This window comes from Hydra vulgaris, chromosome 10 (assembly GCF_038396675.1).
Source record: "Hydra vulgaris chromosome 10, alternate assembly HydraT2T_AEP".
NCBI classification, from domain to species: Eukaryota; Metazoa; Cnidaria; class Hydrozoa; order Anthoathecata; family Hydridae; genus Hydra; species Hydra vulgaris.
The window spans coordinates 4,233,806-4,255,461 of record NC_088929.1 but is presented as its reverse complement, the minus strand read 5'-3'; the positions used below and the strand labels follow the sequence as shown (position 1 = coordinate 4,255,461).

Sequence of the window (21,656 nt, the reverse complement as noted above, 5' to 3'; positions counted from 1 at the left end):
AGAATTTAAATTGAACGTAAATCTTTTTGTAATGATGTAATATTTTTGTATTTGTGCTGAGAGGCTCCTTGATATTACTACAAACAGTTTGTTAATAGATATGATACTGATATTTTGATATAACTTTGATGTTGCTATCAAATACGACAATACAATAATGTAAACATATATCTCTTTATTCTTCTCATTAAGTTTCTGCATTTAATTTATTTTATTTATATTTATATATTATATTTATATTATATTTCACCGAATTGCAGAGAAGCAGCTAATTATTTTAAGATTTGAAGTTGAAAAAGTTGAAAGTTGAAAAGTTTTAATTCATAAAATTCGTTGTCAAGAGACATGGTATTAAGGTACACAACTTTGATTGGTTTCATTGGTTAACATTCCAAAAGAAATTCACCTCCTTAAGGTCATATCTAAGTTTATTTCACTGTGTTCTGAGTATGAAATCCTTATGACAATCAGCATCTATTAAATCTGGAGATATGAATATATTTTTAAAACTTGGAAGCAATTTTTTCGTGGATAAAATTAGTATTTTATTTTGTTGATAAGAATCAGCTAAGTAACAATAAGCCTGGTTTGTAAGAAATTTTATTTTTTTAAATTTATTTATAATTATTAAATCAATAAGAATTGATAAGAAATCTTATTTATTTATTATTTCATTTATAAATATTTTCATTTATAAATTTATTTTTAAATTTGTTATTTATTACTTAAAAACTAAATTTTTAGTAAAATTTTTTGTGTAAATAATATGAATATCTTAAAACCTTTTCAAAATATTTTTTTAATTCTTAATTAAGATGATATCGGAAATATAAAAAGTTTATAAACTTACCAATTTTACAATAACTTAACCTCAAAATAATTAAAATTAAAAATAATAATACTTCTGCTAAGCAACGATCTCTCTCTTCAGCCAAATTTTTCTAGGAAAAAAAAAAAAATCTTAAAAAAGGAAATAAATATTTATGCAATATTGAAAAATTTTTCTTTAAAAATTTACAAGCTGAGACTTACAAGGGTGGCCTGAAAAGTTTTCGACCTAACAAAGATAAAAGATATTTTTTCGATATTTTATTTTTTATTTTTCAACATAATCTCCTTATAACTCTACACACTTTTCCCAGCGATGCTCCCATTTCTGTAACCCGTCCAAATAGTACTCGGCGATTTTCTCTGCAAAATAATTGTTCATGAAGGTGATTGCCTCTTCATTTATTGAAAATCTCTGACCTCTGAGCGCAATTTTTAAATGAGGGAACAAAAAGAAGTCGCTTAAGGTGAGTAAACCGGATGTCAAGCAGTTCAAACTGTAATTTGTGGATTTTTGCCATGGCAATCGCTGAGGTGTGAGATGGTGCGTTGCCTTGGTGAAACAGGATTTTCTCTTTCTGCAAATGTGGCTGTTTTTTCGCAAGTTGTTCCTTTAGCTTGTCAAGCAATGATGCGTAGTATGCTCCTGTAATGATTTTTCCTTTTTGAAGATAATCAATTAAAATAACTCCACAACTATCCCAAAAAACAGTTGCCATCACTTTTCCAACCGAAAAAACAGTTTTTGCTTTTTTTGGAGCCAGTTCCCTGTTTGCAATCCACTGTTTGGACTATATTTTTGTTTTGGGCGTATAATGGTGTATCCAAGTTTCATCTACAGTAATTAATCGTTGCCAAAACTTGGATATATTGCGCCTAAACAGTGTGTTGGAAATGTTTATTCGAACACGTTTTTGATCCAACATGAGCAAACACAGCACCCAATGCACGGACAGCTTTCTCATGCCTAAATTTTCATGTAATATATGACAAACACGTTCTTTTGATATGTTCATAACCTCTGCTATCTATCTCACTTTAATTCGGCGATCACCTAGCACCATTTGGTGAACTTTGTTGATGTTTTCATCGGTAGTTGCAGTTTTTGGACGTCCTGAACATTCATCGTCTCCCAAGCTCTGCAGCCACATTTGAATTCAGCTGCCCAAAATTTCACTGTGGTAAATGATGGTGCAGAGTCTCCATACACAGAATCCATCTCATCTTTGACTTGCGTAGGCGTATTGCCTTTCAAAAACAAATATTTAATGACAGCTCGATTTTGTCCATTTTCACAAAAATACTCACATCAACTCACTCAAACGACTGTTACATAACAACTGCGTGTTTAAAATGGCTGAAACTTTGGTGAATAACTATCAACATATGAACAAACAAAATTCACTTGTTTGTATTTACGAGTGCTGCCATCTTCACATCAAGGTCGAAAATTTTCAGACCACCCTCGTATTATATTATAAATACAAATATCAAAGCAAACAGACCCAGAGAAGACCCTGATAGACAAATAAACCAAAAACATACCATTTCAATAATAATTTCATTTTGAAACTGATAAAACTGAGTAAAAAGAAGCTGAACTTGTTTGTCTACTTCCGCCTGATTTGTTTTGTATATACTGATCTAAACATATTGAAAATCTTAAGAATTTTGTAAATATATAATAACATTTTTTTGTTTTGTTTAACACTAAGTAAACTTTAGTAAATATATAGAAACTAAGTAAAAATTAGGTTGGACTTTTAACTAAACAAAACAAATAAAAAATAATACAAACAAAATTCTACTGAAATAAATTAAACACATATATAAATTTATACAGGCCTTCACCGGAGTAAATGAATGCATGAGGTGCTCCTCTAAACATCTTTTTACAAGAGCTTTATTTTTTTTGTGATTTTATACTCGTTAGAAGCATATGCTTGAAACGTTAATGTTACATATATATGCATAATGAGCATCATTTACTGAGACCTCAAATTTATGAAATATTTTGTTTTAAAAAAAAATCTTTAGCGTTTTCATTTTTACACTTTCACACAATTCATTAACAACTTTACTTATTTGATAGAAAATTTGACTTTAAATTTGTCATTAATGTTAAAAGTGAAAATCTCTCTGCATGATAATCTGTGTTTGAAATAAAAATTAAAAAATATTTTTTTTCCTGATTCTATTAAAACTTTATTATAACTATTATAACTTTATATTATTATTATGTAATATTTTCTTTCATTTAAATTGCTAAAATTTTGCTTTACCAAAACAAAACAAATAATTTTAGTATAGAATAACTCAAAAAGTCGACAAATTGTTAGCCTTTTGTATATTTAAAATATAATCTCAAGCACTACAAAAAAAAAAAACTGTGACTGCTATGCAAAAAAAAAAAAAACAATTTTGTGAGCAAAAAGGCTTAAACTCAAACTTTATCTTATATAATTTTCACTAGAAATTTTAATTTTTCATATAAATATCTAAAAATAAAAACAAAAAGAAAAAGTGGCTTATATTCATGACAAAACTATACTTTTGAGAGAGCCATATATTGCTCCAATAAACCACTTTAGGGAATTATGGGCTATCGCCCACATAGTGGGAGAGAGGTCAAAACTCCCCTAAAGATTATCCCCTAAATAGAGTAAATTGGAAATCATAAGCGAAAGTCTTGTTATTAAGATCAAACACTTTTAAGTTTAGATCTTGCTAAAAATTTATATCAAAACTATCAAAGCATATCAAACTATCAAAAAATATTTCTAAACAAATTACTTTGTTAAAGCTTCAGAATTTCAGTAAAATTTTGAACAGATAAAAAATGTAAAAAATCTGAAGAAAAAAAAAAGGCGGAAATATTATTCGACACATCAAACAAGAAGAATAATGTGAACATGTTTGGTAATATATTTTAGTCTATTGCATAGGAAGTTTATTATAATATTCTATAGTTTATTTCAAGACAAAAACAAAAAACAAAGCCATTAAAGTTAATTACCTGAGAATTTGTATCTGCTGCAGCATTTTCTGTACTTTTCTTTAAACTATTAAATTTTTCACGTTCTGATTCTAACTCTGTCTATAATTAAAATTTTAACCACAGTTATATTTTAGATAAAACTTAATAGCAAGATGTTACAACCATAACATAAAGACATCAAGTTTTAGAGTCCCGACTATAATAAGACCTAGTAATACCTAATCACACCCTAACACCACCACACGCCTCTTAGCACCATACTCAATTTAATTCTCTGCACAGCAGCCTTATTTACCAAGGCTAACAATTCTGAAATACAAGCCTTGATAAAGGCTTGTATTTCAGAATTGTCTGTAATTCATAACTACAGAGTTAAGAGGTTGTAATAACAATGAAAAAAAAAGCCTTCCTAACTATAGCTGCTTGTGACCTTAGGGAGGTGAAAACATTAGGGAGGTGAATACAAAACAATACAAAAAAAATTAATTAAAAGTACTGGAAGACTTCAAAAAGATTCTTAAATATATATATTTTTTACCTTAGTTTAGACTAAACATTTTTGATGATCAGAAAAGGACTTTTTCTTGTAACAAACTTTACTTTATAAAACAGATAGAAAATTATACATATATTTTAATTTATAAGAAAAAAAACTATACTCATTTCTATATCTTATTTTTTTTAGATTTTTGTTGATTAATTTTATAAAGGGATCTTTAAGTGCTAAGTAAAAAGAAATTCTTTTTTAAAGTTTGAATTTTTAAATAATGCTACTGCTAATATAACTTTTATCCAAATAATTAAACAAAATATAGTAACTTAGATTTAATCAACATTGGTCAATATTTTGTATTTTAAAAATTCATAAAATATTTATTATTAATACAGTCTGTTATTAGGATTAATGAAAAATACATTAAAAATAATGTCATACCATATCATTAATGACAGTGCATTTTTTAAATAGAGGTTTTTAAGAAAAATAAAAGTTTAGATTTTTATTTTGTCTCAAATGACATCATAAAATGAAATGGAAAAAAACAACCCCAACTCATGTGTAAATTAATTTATTTAAAAAAATTTCTACAGTGACTTTACACACATTCATTATTCAAACCAGATATTTTTATGACAAAAAAACTTAGCAAAATCATAAGCTTAATATTAGTCTGAGATATGAAAACAAGAAGAAATGAATGAAGAAGAAATGACAATACTTTTTTTGTTATTATTTCAATAAATAATTTGTTTTAGTAAGCTTATTTAACTAAAAACCTTTTTTCTAAAAATTGTGAAAAAAATTATGTTTAAAAAATTTTATAACCTTCAATTTTTCAATATCAACTTCAAGTCTCTCTTCTTTTTCTTTAATAATCATAAACTCAGCCTGGAGTCTTTGCAACTGCTTTTCATAATTTTGACACATCATGCATTGATTCAGTTGGCTTGTTTCCTGAAATAGGTTTTTTTTTAAAATCAGGATAAATTTGACGCTTTATAAGCATTTATATTTAAAAGTTTTTCACTTCCATATACTTATAAGTAATTTTTTATCAATTACTAAAAATATTTTTCACTAACTTCTATCCAATTTTTCTCAATCATGGTGTGTTTTGATTCTGTTTCATCTGTCATTGTACTGTCTTGCATACTCCATGATTCTTCATCACGATTCTTACTTTGATTACTCCATGACTCTTCATCTTGATTTTTAATCCAAGAAACATCACCTTGTGATAAAGACTTTTCCTGTAAATATTCTACAAAAAAAATTAATTATAAGTTAAAACTTAAAATTTTTAAAGTTTTGAGACATCATATATATATATATATATATATATATATATATATATATATATATATATATATATATATATATATATATATATATATATATATATATTATATATATATATATATAATATATACAGTATCGGACAAAACGAGTGCAACCAAATAACGCTAATTTAGTTTTTTTATATAAAAGTGCTGCATTTTTTCAATTTAGAGAAATAACTATGTAACTGTTTAGAGACAAAGTTCTTCAAGTTTTATTCATCACAAAGTTCATTATTTGTACACGAAAATTAATAAATTAATCAAAAGTATTAAAATAAGTTGTTTTCCTTCTGAACAAAACAAGTGCAACTCGACAAAATGTTGACCAAGCTGTATTTTGCTATCAATATTTCGTGGCGAATCCTTTGTTGTCGATCACAGCCATGCATCTTCGAGGCATAGATTCTATCAGGTGATCAATGAAACTTTGTGGAATTGCTGCCCAGGGCTTTTGGATTTGTTCAAACAGTTGATCCTTATTACGAACACCTTCACGATTAATTCTGCCGTTGGCGATCTCCCACAGGTTCTCGATAGAATTGAGATCTGGAGATTGAGGCAGCCAATCCATCACTGAAAGGTGGTTGTCTTGAAACCACTGCTTGACTACTTTTGCAGTGTGTTTCGGATCGTTGTCTTGCTGAAAAACCCATTTTATTGGCATATTCCATTCAGCATGAGGTAACATAACATCTTTCAGGATATTTTTATACATGAAACGGTCCATTATTCCATCATTTCGATGTATTGGACCTAGACCGTTAGCAGGAAAACACCCCCAGACCATTACATTGCCTCCACTATGCTTCACGGTCTTATGGCAGTAACGTAAATCGAGGCGTTTTCCGGCCGGTCGACGTACACGGCAAATGCCATCGCTCCCAATGATGTTGAACTTGGATTCATCACTGAACAGGACAGTTCGCCATTTCTGCACATTCCAGTCAATATGAGATGTAGCAAACAGGAGTCTTTTCTTCTGTTTTTTAGTGAAATCAGCGGTTTTTTTGCAGGGCGTCGAAAAAACAATCCGGCTTCAACAGCACGTCGTCCGATTGTTCGGTCCGATACAGGCAGCTCTAATTGCTTTTGTATTTCGACTGATGATATCCAGGGATCCTTCTTGACGGATCTGACGATCATAGAATCCTCTCTAGAAGTGGTGGAACGCGGTCTTCCACCTTTGTTATCTACTGCCAACTTCCCCGTAGAACGATATTTGGAACATAGTCTTGATACAGTCCATTTTTTCATGCGATATTTATCACAAATACTTTTTTGTGACATTCCACTTACGTAATCGCCAATAATTTTCTTTCTTAGTTCCAATCCAAGACTGTTGGGAGCCATTTTTGCACTTGAAGTCATGAAAATAATGAAAATAAATAATCACGCTTCTCAAGGCTTACCATGCTATATTTACCTTGTAATGATACAATAATGCTCTGTGGAACACAACGTCTTGGTTGGATGTGGACTGTATTGATGTAATGAAATACTTGTTGTATTTTACTTCTTGTATTGATGTTCTTCGATAAAACACTTTGATAAAACTCACTTCGATAAACTGTCTTGATAATACTGACTGATTGACTTCCATATACTGACTGAATTACATATCGATTTACATGTCTCTTATATAGTAAAAAGAACCTGTGTGAACCAGTTCTGGAAGATTCTAGATGCTTCTTTTCGATGCTTCTGGAAGCTTCTGGATGCGTCTGAATGATTCTGAATGTTTCTGGATATTTCTGGATGCTACTGGATGCTTCCAGATGCTTCTTCTGTAAACTTCTGGAAGCTTCTGCATGCTTCTGGAAACTTCTGGAAACTTTTGGATACTTCCTTTAATTATTAAAAAACTTCGGTGACGTTGACACGGACCAGACTTAAGAAAATGAAACAAACCAAAAAAGTTGCACTTGTTTTGTTCGCTGCAAAATGGCACTTGTCAACGAAATTCTGCCTGTGTGCTGTCACCTGTCAGCTGATTGCTCATGTCATGGCATGCTATGACTCCAGACTCCTGAACTGTTTGCTGTGGTAGTATAGTTCGTTTCGTTTTTAAGACATGTAAAACTAAGAACACTTTTTAGCATTGTTCGATGTTGGTTGCAAATGTTTTGTCCAATACTGTATATATATATATATATATATATATATATATATATATATATATATATATATATATATATATATATATATATATATTATATATTTGATTTTTTGATGAGATTAAAAAAATAACTACATGATTTTTACTAAAAATCATGTAGTTATTTTTAAATCAGGATAAATTTGACGCTTTATAAGCATTTATATTTAAAAGTTTTTCACTTCCATATACTTATAAGTAATTTTTTATCAATTACTAAAAATATTTTTCACTAACTTCTATCCAATTTTTCTCAATCATGGAGTGTTTTGACTCTGTTTCATCTGTCATTGTACTGTCTTGCATACTCCATGATTCTCATACTCCATGAACTACATGATAAAAATCATGTAGTTATTTTTTTAATCTCGTCAAAAAATCAATTATATAGCTCTGATATCATTCATTGAGCACTCTTGCTGAATATATGCTCACAGCAAAATTAAACTTATTTATATATATTTAAGATTTCTGATGACTCTTTGTTGATGAAACACAATGTTAAATGGAAAAAAATTTTGTCAAGTGATTTTCTACTACTAATATATACAGTATTGGCCATTAATAACATTCCATCATGTTATTGTAGTATGAATATAAGTTTGAAATTATATATTGAAATGAAAACAAGTGTTCATATGTATCAAAAAAAAATGTGGCCAAAATAAACAAACCACATCAACAAAATTAACTAACTATAAGAACAAAAAAAAATTATAATACACAAAAAATGAAAAAAAAACAAAATTAATATTTTGTTGATAATCCTTTAGCTTTTAAGCATTCATTGATCTGTTTCGGCATGGAATTCACTAAATTCTTAGTAATATCTTTTGGAACATTATTTAGTAATTTTGTTACTTCTTCTTTCAGCTGGTCTAGATCTTTTATTTCAATTTTACCAAGATTGTGGTCTAACCAAGACCACAAATTCTCTATGCAATTGAGATCTGGACTATTGGGAGGCCAAGACATGACTTTAATGTAGTTTTCTTCAAACCATTGCTTGCAAATCTTAGCAGTGTGACATGGAGCGTTATCTTGTTGGAAGATAATTCCCGTGTCTTTTCGGAAAATGTCAATATAAGGCATCAAATAATTATCCAATATGTCTAAATATCTTTGAGAATCAAGCCTGCCATCAAATAGTTTGAAGCAACCGACACCTTCATAGTTCATGCAGGCCCAGATACCCATACTGCCACTACCTTGTTTTTTTCTATACATAGAACAATCTGGGCGCATTCTTTCATGTGGTATTCTTCTCAGCATTACTCGGTTTTTTCTTGAATCAACCTCATTGTTCATTTCATCGCTGAAAAGAACGTTGTGCCACATGCTCTTAGGCCAAATTTTTCGAGCTAAGCACCAGTTTTTCCTTGCTTTCCGATGTTTTTTTGATAGACGGGTTTTTTGCAAGCAGCTCGCCACATGTAATTAGGTTTTTGTAGTACTCTTCTAATTGTTCGAAGACTAGCAACAACACCAGAAGCATACTGCCATTTTCGACTGAGATCAGTAGATGATAACTTTCTACTTTTTTTCACTATGCGAATAAGTGAACGTTCATTTCTTTCATTTGAAATGGTGGGTCTTCGAGGACGCGAATATTTTCAATTGTTTTGTATTCATGATATCGGTTGATTATTCTGCTAACAGGTGGATGTGTTGTGTTTAAATGTTTCGCAATTTTTCTCATTGAGATGTTTTGTTCATTCATAGCTATGATTTTACATTTTGTCATATTATCAATAGTTTTTCCAGTCATTTTGATTTTTTTATTGCTGAAATGTTGTAGTTGCTAATTAGATGCTAAATTTTATATTTCATTTACACAAACTTTTTAAACATTTGTAACAATTTTTAAGAAAAACTCTCTAACAATAATTATTAATTTGCAAATAACTTTAAAGTTTTACTCAAAGACAAACGCAGTTTTGAAGGAATTTTGAAATAATAGAGTGGATAGTTAATTTTGGCCATTATAAATATTTTAGATTATGAGGTAAGTGTTAAAAAAAACCAGATGATTAGCGCATCGTTTGATACTTTTATGAAAATCTATATTTATTTAAAAGAAAATATGATACTCATCAATTTACACTTTTTATATTTGAAATGAGTCAAACAATCATTGATTTATTATCAATCAAAGTCGAATAATATCAAAAAAACCATGGTGGATTGTTATTAATGGCCAATACTGTATATATATATATATATATATATATATATATATATATATATATATATATTATATATATATATATATATATATATATATATATATATATATATATATATAATAATAGCTAATGATAAGATTGAGAACAGAAATTGAAGAAAAGAGTTTAAGAGCAAGAAAGCAGTAGAAAGAAATGTGAAGACAGAAGACTAATGAAACTGTATGAGTCAGGAAAACATAAAAATGGGAAATTCCAAAGTACTATAGTTTAAGGAAAAAAACGTTGTTTTTTTTTTATGCATTTGTGATAATTTAAATAGTTTAAGAGTTAACTACAAAAACTAGTTTTACTAAGTGAATAAAAACCAAAGCCTTTTTCAACTTTAGCACCATATAAATTTATATAAATTTTGTTGAAATAATTAGGGCAGATTTTTATTGAAAACTTTCAATAAAAATTAGTCCTAATATATATACATATATATATATGTATGTGTGTGTATATATATATATATATATATATATATATATATATATATATATATATATATATATATATATATATATATATATATATACACACACACATACACATATATACACATATACATACATGTATATATGTGTATGTATATATTTATGTATATGTATGTGTATGTATGTATATATGTATATATAAATATATATATATATATATATATACATATACTTATATATATACATATATACACACATACATACAGATTTATAACATTGTATTTCAAGTGTCTTCCTCACATTCCTGTTAAAATTGTTGAGCTCTACATTTAGAGTATTTATTGTTCCATGCAAAATTACCAACTACCGACAATTTTTGAATGCTCTACTGTTGCTGAATTATCTATTTTCCTTTGTATGTATTTTTTTAATGCTGGTAAATATGAGATGAGATTTTTAATTTTGTTTCACTGATACAACATTTTTTGCAGGAGCTTTCAAGTTTGTACACACTTTTCATAAGAATTTATAGGAAGAGAAGGTTTATTTTTTGTGGTAAGTATGTTGTAAATTTTTTGGTGATTTAAGGACTGGTGTGTAAACTGTTTTTTTGAAAACTTTTCTTAACTTCAGGCCAATTCTTGGAACCAATGGTGAAGGTGCAGTATTTTTGATGAAATGGATAAATGTTGAGTTTCAACATTTATCCATTTCAAATTTATAAAATGATTTCCAGGCTTGTTTTTTTATAACCATTTTCTACAAAAACATCAGAAATGTTTACTAAAAGAAAAGTTTACTAAATTCAACGAAAATTTGTGATCAAAGAAATAAATAGCAAATCAAATAAAAAAATAGTTCTGTATATAAGTCTACATCAAATTATTAAAACTAGCATTAATATTTTGTTGGGTAGTCCTTATTCTTTAATAGTTCAACAGATCTTGATGGCATACTGTTAACAAGTCTTTGACATCGCTTTACAGTTTTTGCAACCCAAATTTTTTGAATTTCCCCCCAAAAATCATTAAAATCATTTTTGCAAACCCTAATTGCTTTAGTTGATTTTGTTTTGAAACAAGGGGTTTCTTCTTGCTATACAGCCTCAAAGACTGGTTTCTTGTAAACGATGGCAAATAGTTGGGGCTGACACAACTAGGTGATATGGTTCTTCAATTTTGGTTTTTATTTCATTAAAAAAATAAATTTTTTAGACATCCTAACATATTGGCCATATAGGAAGAGAATAGCCATAAGATTTGAGAGTCCAATTAGAAGAAAAGTTCTTTGCAAATAGTTCTGCCTTATCCTTGGGTGAGGTAATAAAATCAGTCCCATGAATGAGAACAACAAGATATTTTTTTTCCTTTTTTAAACCATACCATAAAATTATAATAATAATAAATATAATAATAATAATAATAATAATAAAATTCATAACTTGATTGTAGTAAGTAAAAATAATTGCTTAATAAAAAAATAATATATATATATATATATATATATATATATATATATATATATATATATATATATATATATATATATATATATATTATATATATATATGGTAGTAGTAAGTAAAAATAACTGCTTAATAAAAAAAACTAAAAAATATATATATATAAAAATGATAATAATATAAAATAATATAATGAGTAAATTAGTTATAAGTATTTGATAATAATAACTAAATGATTGATAAGGATGGTGTCACTTAAACAGAATTCTGATCAAAGGAGTGACAACAGTTTTTAAATATAATATGATTAATAATAAGCATACGCACATAGAACATAACTAAGTAAACATTTAAAAATCATAAACATACATAAACGAAGCAAACCTTTAAAAATCATACTTTGATGATAATAATAAAAAATAAATAAACAAGAAGTTAATGATAATAGTTGTAGTAATCATATTAAAAAAAAAATAAGAGTATATTTTAAATATTTAGTGAAAATCATGTCAATAAGTTAGAATAAAATTGTTCTTAGAATTTTTTTAAATTGATTTTGTTTTAAATTAAGAAAAGTTGATAAAGGTGGTTGGAGTTGGAGTTTTTTGAACTTATTCACTATGCATACAAGACTCTTGTTCCATTCACAAATGCACTGATAGACAACAGAATGTTTATCATACTTCTGAGTTTTAAATGATGGTACACTAAGTTTTCCATTATATATTTCTAGCAGAGCATGTATATATTATTCTACTTTCTTTAAAAAAGTCTTTTATAGAAGAAAGTAAATTTTTATTAAGAGAGTCAAAAACAAAAAGAAGATTAGCAAATTTTGCAAGCGCTGGAAAGGTTAAAATTTTTTGCTTTTTGAAAGATTCTGATGTCTCTGACTTGAAAGGTTAGAAGTTTATAATTCTTATGGATTGACGCTGAGAGGACACCAATTTTTTGATGGGATAGTTACCATTTTGACCCCAAATTTGACAACGGTAACTAAGATGTGATAAAAATAATGCACAGCAAATATTCTTTAGTGTGAACTTATCAACATAATGACGAATTATTGAAATTGTGCCATTAGCTCGAGTTAGTTTCTTGCGTAGCTCATCAATATGAAAATTCCACAAGAGATTGCAGTCAATCAAAACATCGAGATATTTAATAACTTTTGTAGGAGGACCAAGAACAGAACCTTGAGGAACACCGCACTCAACAGATTTATTAGTAGAATTATAACCATTAATACTTACAAATTGTTTCCGATCTGTAAGATAAGAGGGAAACCAGTCACTTACAACACCGCAAATACCATAGTGTTCTAATTTAGAAATCAAAATGTTAAGATCAACGGTATCAAAAGCTTTTTGTAAATCTATAAAAACACCACAAACAAAATGACCAGTGTTGAGAGCTTTCCTGATTTTTTCAGTTAAACTTATCAATGCATGGCAGGTAGAATATTTTGAACAAAAACCAAATTGAAATTCATTTAAACAGTCAAAAGAGTTAAGAAAAGAGTACACTCTAGAATACATAAGTTTTTCAAGAAGTTTACTAATGTTAGATAAAAGAGAAATAGGTCTGTAGTTAGTACATAAAAATTTAGAGCTATTTTTAAATATTGGAACAACACAAGATAATTTTAGAACATTCTGAAAAGTTCCATTTACGAATGATATAATAAATTATTTAGAAAGAATGTTTGAAAATTCATAGTTGAAATCGATAAGAATGTTTGTGGGAATGCTATTTGGGCCTATTGATTTTCTCGGCTTCAAATTAGATATAAGAGATGAAACTTTAGGAATATTTGTTGGAGATATTTTGCATAGTTTATGTAAGACGAATGAATATTGGATTTAAGTTTTTGTGCAACGTTTGTAAAAAAAGTGTTAAACTTTTCAGAGATAAGATTTGCTTCAGTTATGTATGTTTCATTATCTTGTAAACAGTGGGCAGATGAGTTATTAGAGTTTTTGACATTTATTAAATTATTAATTCCTTTCCAAATTTCGCGAAGATTTTTTACATTTTCTGTAAAGTACTTTTTAAAATGCATTCTTTTATTGAGCTTAATTAAGGTAATTATCATGTATTTACATTGTTTGAAAGCAGTTTTAAATTTGTTTATGTTCCTAATATCTTTTGATCTTAACATTTTTTTTTTTTTAAAAGATTGCGTATTTGAATTGATTTTAAGATTCCCTTTGTAATCCGAAGTTTAAACCGACGCTTGAAGTTCTTAATACTAACTTTTTTAAGCGGGGCGTAGTGGTTCATGGTTGTTTCAGAAATAAATGTTTGGAAACAAGAGTTAACATCACTGTTCTCTATAAAATTATCCCAATTAATTTTTAATAAATCTGATTTGAAGTTTATTTTATTAAAATTTTTAAAATTTCTGCGATATAAATTGTGATTGCGTGGTATAAATAACTTATTAAAATTAGGACAAATACAAAAATGAGGTAAGTGATCAGAAACTGAAGCTGTCAAATTTTCTGAAATAATTTTATTAGTTATTAAATTAGAAAAAATATTGATTGCAGCAGAGTGGTTAGTAATTCTGGTTGGCAGTGATAAAAAGGTGAATATTACAAAAAGAAAGCAAGTTTAAAAAATCAGACGTTGCAGTGTCATTATTTGATTGTATCAGATCAATATTATAATCACTTAGTAATAAAACCGATTTATTTTCAGCATTTATTTTTTGAAGTAGGACAGACATAATAATTATAAAATCGTTTATATCCATGCAAGGGTGTTTATAAATGCAACCAACAATAATATTAGATTTTTTAGAAAAAATTATTTCAATAAATGTTGATTCTAAATAATGTGGTGTTAATAATGAGATAGAATGTTAGAATGAGATAATAATGAGATAATAATGAGATTGAATGTTAGACCTTCCTTTGTTAACAACCCTGTTGAGGATTTTCTAAACTGCAGTAATGTCTAAGTTTGCAGTAATCAAAAATTTAGGAGCATGAAAAATTGAGATGAAATTGGCCATCCTCTCTACCTGTGATTTTTCCCTTGTACAGATTTAGAAGCTCCTTATTCTGATTGAGAAAAAGCATTATCTTAAGGTAATATATGCTCTTAGCTATAAACCATGCGCGATGAACTGCATCAGGTTTATGAATGTGGATAGGTTTTCTGGATCCAAGAACAAAAAGGCTAATTCAACTAGTTCATGACAGATATGTACAAAAAATTGAGTTTAAAAATATATAAAAACTAATTTAAACTTTTTATACTTTTATTTAAACAAAACAAAAAAACTCTGACAACTTAATTTAAAAATATAACTTCATTATTATTTTTACTATCAATTAATAAATTTATAATTTAAAATAAATAATTCCTCAAAGTTTACCCCAAAACAAAAATTATTATTACTGTTTTATACAATGCGCAAATAGCATTAGTATAATTTTTTTTTGATTGAAATTAATGCACAAATTTTTCTTATATATAAAATAACTTTTTATTTTGTAATCCTTAAATTACCTGATGTTTAAACAAACAATATTTTAAAATTTTATTATTTTTGCAGTAGTAAATTTATTTGTTTATTTTTTTTTACATTAATTTTTGCAATATGAAATATTGATCAATTCATTAAAACATGGTTTTAATAAACGGTGAATTTAATGACCAGAAATATTTCCAGATATTGCAATTTGTGACCACTTAATTCGAGCCTTGTTTACTTTTGTTTACTGCCTGGCAAACTGTGCACCAAGGAATCACTTTAAAGCTTTTTCTAAGTCAGATTTGTATAACTTTTTCTTGATCATTTCTTAAACTAATAAAAACTAGTCCTTTACCTTGTGAAGATGACTCAACATTTATTATATCCCCATGAGATGAAGATTTTTTTAGTCCCAGTAAACTTTTTTCAGACTGATTAATTACAGGTGTTTCCATGACAAATGCTTCTTCTGCTTTTTCTATATTGTAACGATCAAGATTTTGTTTTATAATAGCTTGCTCTATGTCATCATCACTATCGGATAACAATAAATTTGGTGAATTGGTATTCCTATTTTTTTCTTTGTCCTATATAAAATATAATAAACACAGAAAATAAACATTTTATACAAAAAGTATATTAAATACTACAATTAAATACATTATATAAAATATATAAAAAACACATCAAATAAAAAATGTTTTAGTATGTTTGTGTAACTGTTAGGATCAGTACATATAATAAATGTACACATCAGAATAGTTTATAAAATTAAAAAAAATATTACAACCATAACAAATAAAATAAAAACACAGAAAATACATTAAGCACCACAAATAAAGAGAAAGGTTAAATAAATCAAAATATAATTAAAATATTCCGAGTACATGCTTTTTCATGCAATTTTTTATAACAGTGAAAAATATTTTTTTTTACGAGGTAAATTGACAAATTTATGTCCTTTGTAACAGTAAACTAAACAGTGAAAAATATTTTTATTAACATAGAATAATTACAAAATTTTGTCCCACAGTAAACCAAATTGAAGTAGTAAAACGTAATAAAAGTATATAAAAGTAGTAAAAACTAGTAAAAACGTCAGGGTTACAGGTTAAATAGTAGTAAAAACGTCAGGGTTAGGGGTTAAAAAGTAGTAAAATCGTCAGGGTTAGGGTTAAAAAGTAGTACAAATGTCAGGGTTAGGGGTTAAAAAGTAGTAAAAACGTCAGAAGTAGGATTAAATAGAAGTAAAAACGTCAGGGTTAGGGTTTAAAAAGAAGTAAAAACGTCGGAGTTAGGAGTTAAAAAGCAGTAAAAACGTCAGGGTTAGGATTAAAAAGAAGTAAAAACGTCTGGGTTAGGGTTAAAAAGTAGTAAAAACGTCAACTCTAGGGGTTAAAAAGTAGTAAAAACATCAGGGTTAGGGGTTAAAAAGAAGTAAAATCGTCAGGGTTAGGGGTTAAAAAGTAGTAAAAACGTCTGGGTTAGGGTTAAAAAGTAGTAAAAAAGTTAAAAACTTTTTACTGTAATATTTTATATTTCAATATAATTATATATAAAGAAAGACCCCCCACCCTACCTTTCCTGCAGTAATGGGAAATACAAGAGTGTTTAATGTTCTTTAAGAACAGTAATATATAGAAAACAAAAAGTGTTTGTTTACTAATATTGTTTAAGGTACCTGATTAAAGATTAATCAATATAAAAACAAAAATAGAAATTAATATTGATTAATTAACAAACCATTCATCGATTAATTTTTTGTCTTAAAAATATAACATTGCTAATATTCTTTTTATTTATAACTTAGCAACCAACAAAAATTATTCTCATCTTTCTAGTGTCGGTGAGAAATGTAAACAAATAATTCATAGTGCAGCAGTAAGGTAGTCTGACCCTTATCTAAAATGCCGTCTGAAAAAACTCATTCTAAAGTTTGGAAGCTTCTATTAATAGAATGCAAAGAAAAATCAATATTCAAGTGCAAACATTGTTCAGCCAAAATCAAACTCCATTCGTTGACTTCAAGCTTCATTTAGAGCACAAATGCAAAACTTTTCCAACTAAAATTGTTTCAGAAACAATTTTAGTTGGAAAGAACAACAAAATTTTTCTGACCAAAATTGTTTTGGTCAGAATATAAAAAAATATACAGCCAAGTACTGCTGCCTACTGTTATAAAATAATTAACAAAGCTGAAGAAGTATTAGCTTGTTAAACAGCTGTAAATTATATTTACAACTTTAGCCAATAGTAAAGATATTTAAAATGACTGAAAAGCTCAAGGACTTAAAATCCCCAATGATCAACATGCTATAAAGGCAACTGTTATGAAATACACAAGCTCAACAAAGTTAAAAATTGCTCAAGAGCTTCAGAAAAAAAAAAAAATACTTAGTGAAAGGATTTTAATTTCTCTTCATGAGTGGACTTCAGGCGAAACTATAAGGTGTGTCATTGTTATGTGCATTTCATTATGATCTTGGAGTGATTAGAATAAATGGCTGAGTGATTAGCATAAATGCCAGAGTGATTAGAATAAATGGTGGAATGATAAGAATAAATGGCAGAATGATTAGAATAAATATAGGAATGATTAGAATGAATGGTGGAATAATTAGAATAAATTGTGGATTAGAATAAATGGCAGATAAGAATAAATGGTGGATTAAAGTAAATGGTGGAATTATTAGAATAAATATATAAATGATTAGAATAAATTGTGGAGTGATTAGAATAAATGTAGGAATGATTAGAATAAATGGTGGAAGGATTAGAATAAATGTAGAAATGACTAGAACTAATGGTGGAATGGTTAGAATAAATAGCGGATTAGAATAAATGGTGGATTAGAATAAATGATGGAATGATTAGAATAAATAATTGAATGCCTTAAGAAAAAATAGTTAATATTGTTATTGACAAGTTATATTATTTAAAAGTGTATAATTTATAATTTTATTTATATGCAATATATGATTGAATTTGATCTTATGGTGCATCATTTATGAAAAAATGCAACAAGATATGGGTCACCCATGAAATGGGCGTTACGCACCAATTTTGCAAAAACTAATCAAAAACTGATTAATTTTTTGAAAAGTGATTGTTAATCAATTATTCTTTCAAAAACTAATAATTAATGGATTAATTTTTTAAAAATTAATTATTAATCGATTAATTTTTTGAAAACTAATTATAATTTATAAATTTAAAATACCTATTAATTTAATACCCCTAATATTATTATTTATTATAAGAATCTTTATGAAATATTGTTTTTGCAATATATACATCATATTTTAAATTTCATTGAATAATTCAAGATATACACAACTACATGTAATAATTTGAAAAGAATGAAGAGAAAGAAGTTGAATGAATTAATGCTTTATAAATCTACACGTCAAATCTAAAAAATGTACACACCTTGACAGATTTTAAAATGTAAACATTAAAATGCAGCAACCTTAAAGATCTTCAGGTTCAATAATTTTTCATATTTTCTTTAATCATAGCGTTCTTGTTATTTTTTTATAATACCATTAGCTTTTTTAGTGTTTAAAGCTAAAAAGAATATTTTTGTTTTGTAGAGTAATAGTTTATAACTTAATAATTTTATTTTGTGAAGTTTTGAACTATTTTTTGTTACAGTTCTCAGATAGTAAAAAAAATCCAGAATTTAAAAAATTGAGACCTTAGAGTATATAAGAAGTTTTATCATACTAATTATTCAAGGTACTTCATATTCAGTTATTATTCAGGCAATTATTCAGGGTACATCATACTAAATTCAGGGTAACCACCTGTAGTTCCTATCTATATTTTAGATAATAATAATATTAATAATAATATAAATAACAATAATATATTTTTATTATTAATGATAATAATAAAAATAATAACAACAATAATAATTATTGTTATTACCATTATTATTGTTATTAATTGTACTCTCAAGCCCTTCATACAATGAGGGGTAGAGGAGGTGTTTATTAACTTTTTCAAAATTTTTCCACCCACCCGAAGTTTATTAAAATCCTCCCCCCCCCTCCTCCTTTATAAATTTTTACTTCTTATTAACAAAAAACTTGTATCTCAAAACTAAAAAAAAATGCAGTGAAAAGTAGCATTACAAATTAAAAAATTATTATTTCAGTCACCGATAAAAACAAAAACTTTCAGTGTAAACGGGTTTTTAAAATCTTTTTAAAATCTTTGTAAAACTTGTTTACATTGAAACTTTTTGTTCGACCTAGTAAATCTCAATTTGTCGAAAATTAGCTTTTGGTTAATTTCCCACCAAAGTATAAAATTTATATCAGCATATTAAATCCTATTGAAATTATGAAAAAACAGCTGTTAGAAAATGCGCATTTGACCAATAAGCCACATTAGAATTATATAGTTTTATGCATGTTTTGTAAAAAATATTAGTTTGGATTTATAAATTGAAATTTAAAAAAAAAAAAATACTTATATTGTTACATGGTGTCAGATTGGAGGTTTTCACGATCTGACAAAAAAAATAGTTTAAAAGAAAGAAAAAAAATCCCACTCCCCTCTTCTTTTATTAAAACCTCCCAGTTTATTAAATCTGGACTAAAATTCCCACCCCCTATTTTTTATCCCCCCCCCCCCCTACTTGTATAAAGAACTCGAGAGTAAAAATATAATAACTTTTAATATTCTGACCGAAAATAACACAATGAAAACATATTTTTAACCATTTTCAAAAAAGAGGAAACTTATTTCAAAAAACTTCAAAATAAAATCATACCTTATTTATTAACTCATTAAGCTCTCTGGCAGCTGGAAAGAGTGAGTCAAAAATTCTTCCAGATATACTCTAATTTTAATATAAGAACCATTAAATTTGTTCAAGTTGGAAATATAACAATATATTAAAAATAAATTTTACTAATGCCTATTAGTAGCATTATTATTAGCTCTCCTGCTTCTCTCTCTTTTGTATGCTTTTTAATTTCTAATTTGTGTGCTTTTTAATGGTTAAAACCAGTATTGTTAATTCTAGATCTACTTTTTTTTTGGTGTCTGTTAAAAACTTCTTTTTAATTGATTAATACATATTTAATTCCCAAGCTCATTTTTTATTAAAACTTTCTCAAAACTTTAACAACATAAACCCTCTCTCACAGCACTTTAACAACACAAACCTTCTCTCAACACTCTAACAACACAAACCTTGAACCAACACTTTAACAACACAAACTTTCTCTCAATACTTTAACAACACAAACATCTCTCAACACTTTAACAAAACAAACCTTGTAAAGTAAAGTAAAGAAAAAAGAATTGCAAAAAAAATAGACTATGACTTTTGAATATTCAATTTTATTTCATAGATGTTTCAAAAACCAGTTTTTCAAAGATGTTTTAATTTAAACTAAGTCTGTTGTCTGTAGTCTGTTGTTGATAGTTTTATAAAAAGTATTCAATTGCGTACTTTAATTAAATATTGAAACTTTTTATCATTAAGAAAATCATGTACTTTAAGGTACTAAATTAACAGAATGGGGTATTTATTAGGTTTACATTTATTAGGATCTTGTCCCTCTTAACCCCCTCCCCTCTTTTTATTAATTTTCAAAAAATCTATTTTAGACATTAAGAAAGACATATGAAAAGAAAACTATTTTGCAACAGAGTAGTTAGTTGAAATTGAGGAATCAGACCTTTAATTCATTTTGACCCTCATTAATTCAACACCATTTAAAAGAGTGTAAATTAACACAATTTTTTAGTTAAAGAAACATTGATAATATTGATATGCAGCTATCATGTAATTAGTTAACAAACGAATAATATGATGCACCAATAAACAATCACAAATAATATTTGCCTTCAGAATGCATAAGTTAAATGAGAAAACAAGAAATCATAAAAAAGTTATAAAAATCGTAAGGAATATGCAAAAAAATTTGATGTTAGACATTATTTAAATAAGGTCTATGCAGAAAAATATACAGTACAAAGAAAAACTTTTCATAAACTTGAAATACAATATACTTCATTAATACTTATTACAAGTGCAAAAAATTAATAAAAATAAATAAGCTAAATTAAAAAAATAAATTAAACACTCAAAATAAAAAAACCAAAAGTAAAAGGAAATTCAACTGGTATTGGATTTTAGAGGAAAATTAATTGTGATTGATGACAAATTATATTTCTAGCTGAAACCAGATTCAACGCCAGAGAATGTTA

General features: G+C 27.2%; 1 protein-coding gene across 2 annotated transcripts in view; it reads right to left on the bottom strand.

The window, feature by feature from the left end:
* LOC100201517 (rab GTPase-binding effector protein 1) overlaps positions 1–21,656 on the bottom strand; it is an 82,481-nt gene that overhangs the window by 13,055 nt on the left and 47,770 nt on the right. Inside the window, exons 8-14 of one of the 2 annotated variants that reach the window (XM_065807103.1) lie at positions 20,209–20,277; positions 15,784–16,015; positions 5,408–5,586; positions 5,151–5,279; positions 3,845–3,925; positions 2,374–2,472; positions 903–941 (exon numbers count right to left, since the gene is read on the bottom strand). In XM_065807103.1, coding sequence (XP_065663175.1) covers positions 903–941; positions 2,374–2,472; positions 3,845–3,925; positions 5,151–5,279; positions 5,408–5,586; positions 15,784–16,015; positions 20,209–20,277 — 828 coding nt within the window. The remainder of the gene's footprint in view (positions 1–902; positions 942–2,373; positions 2,473–3,844; positions 3,926–5,150; positions 5,280–5,407; positions 5,587–15,783; positions 16,016–20,208; positions 20,278–21,656) is intronic. The other variant, XM_065807104.1, reaches the window with a different exon arrangement.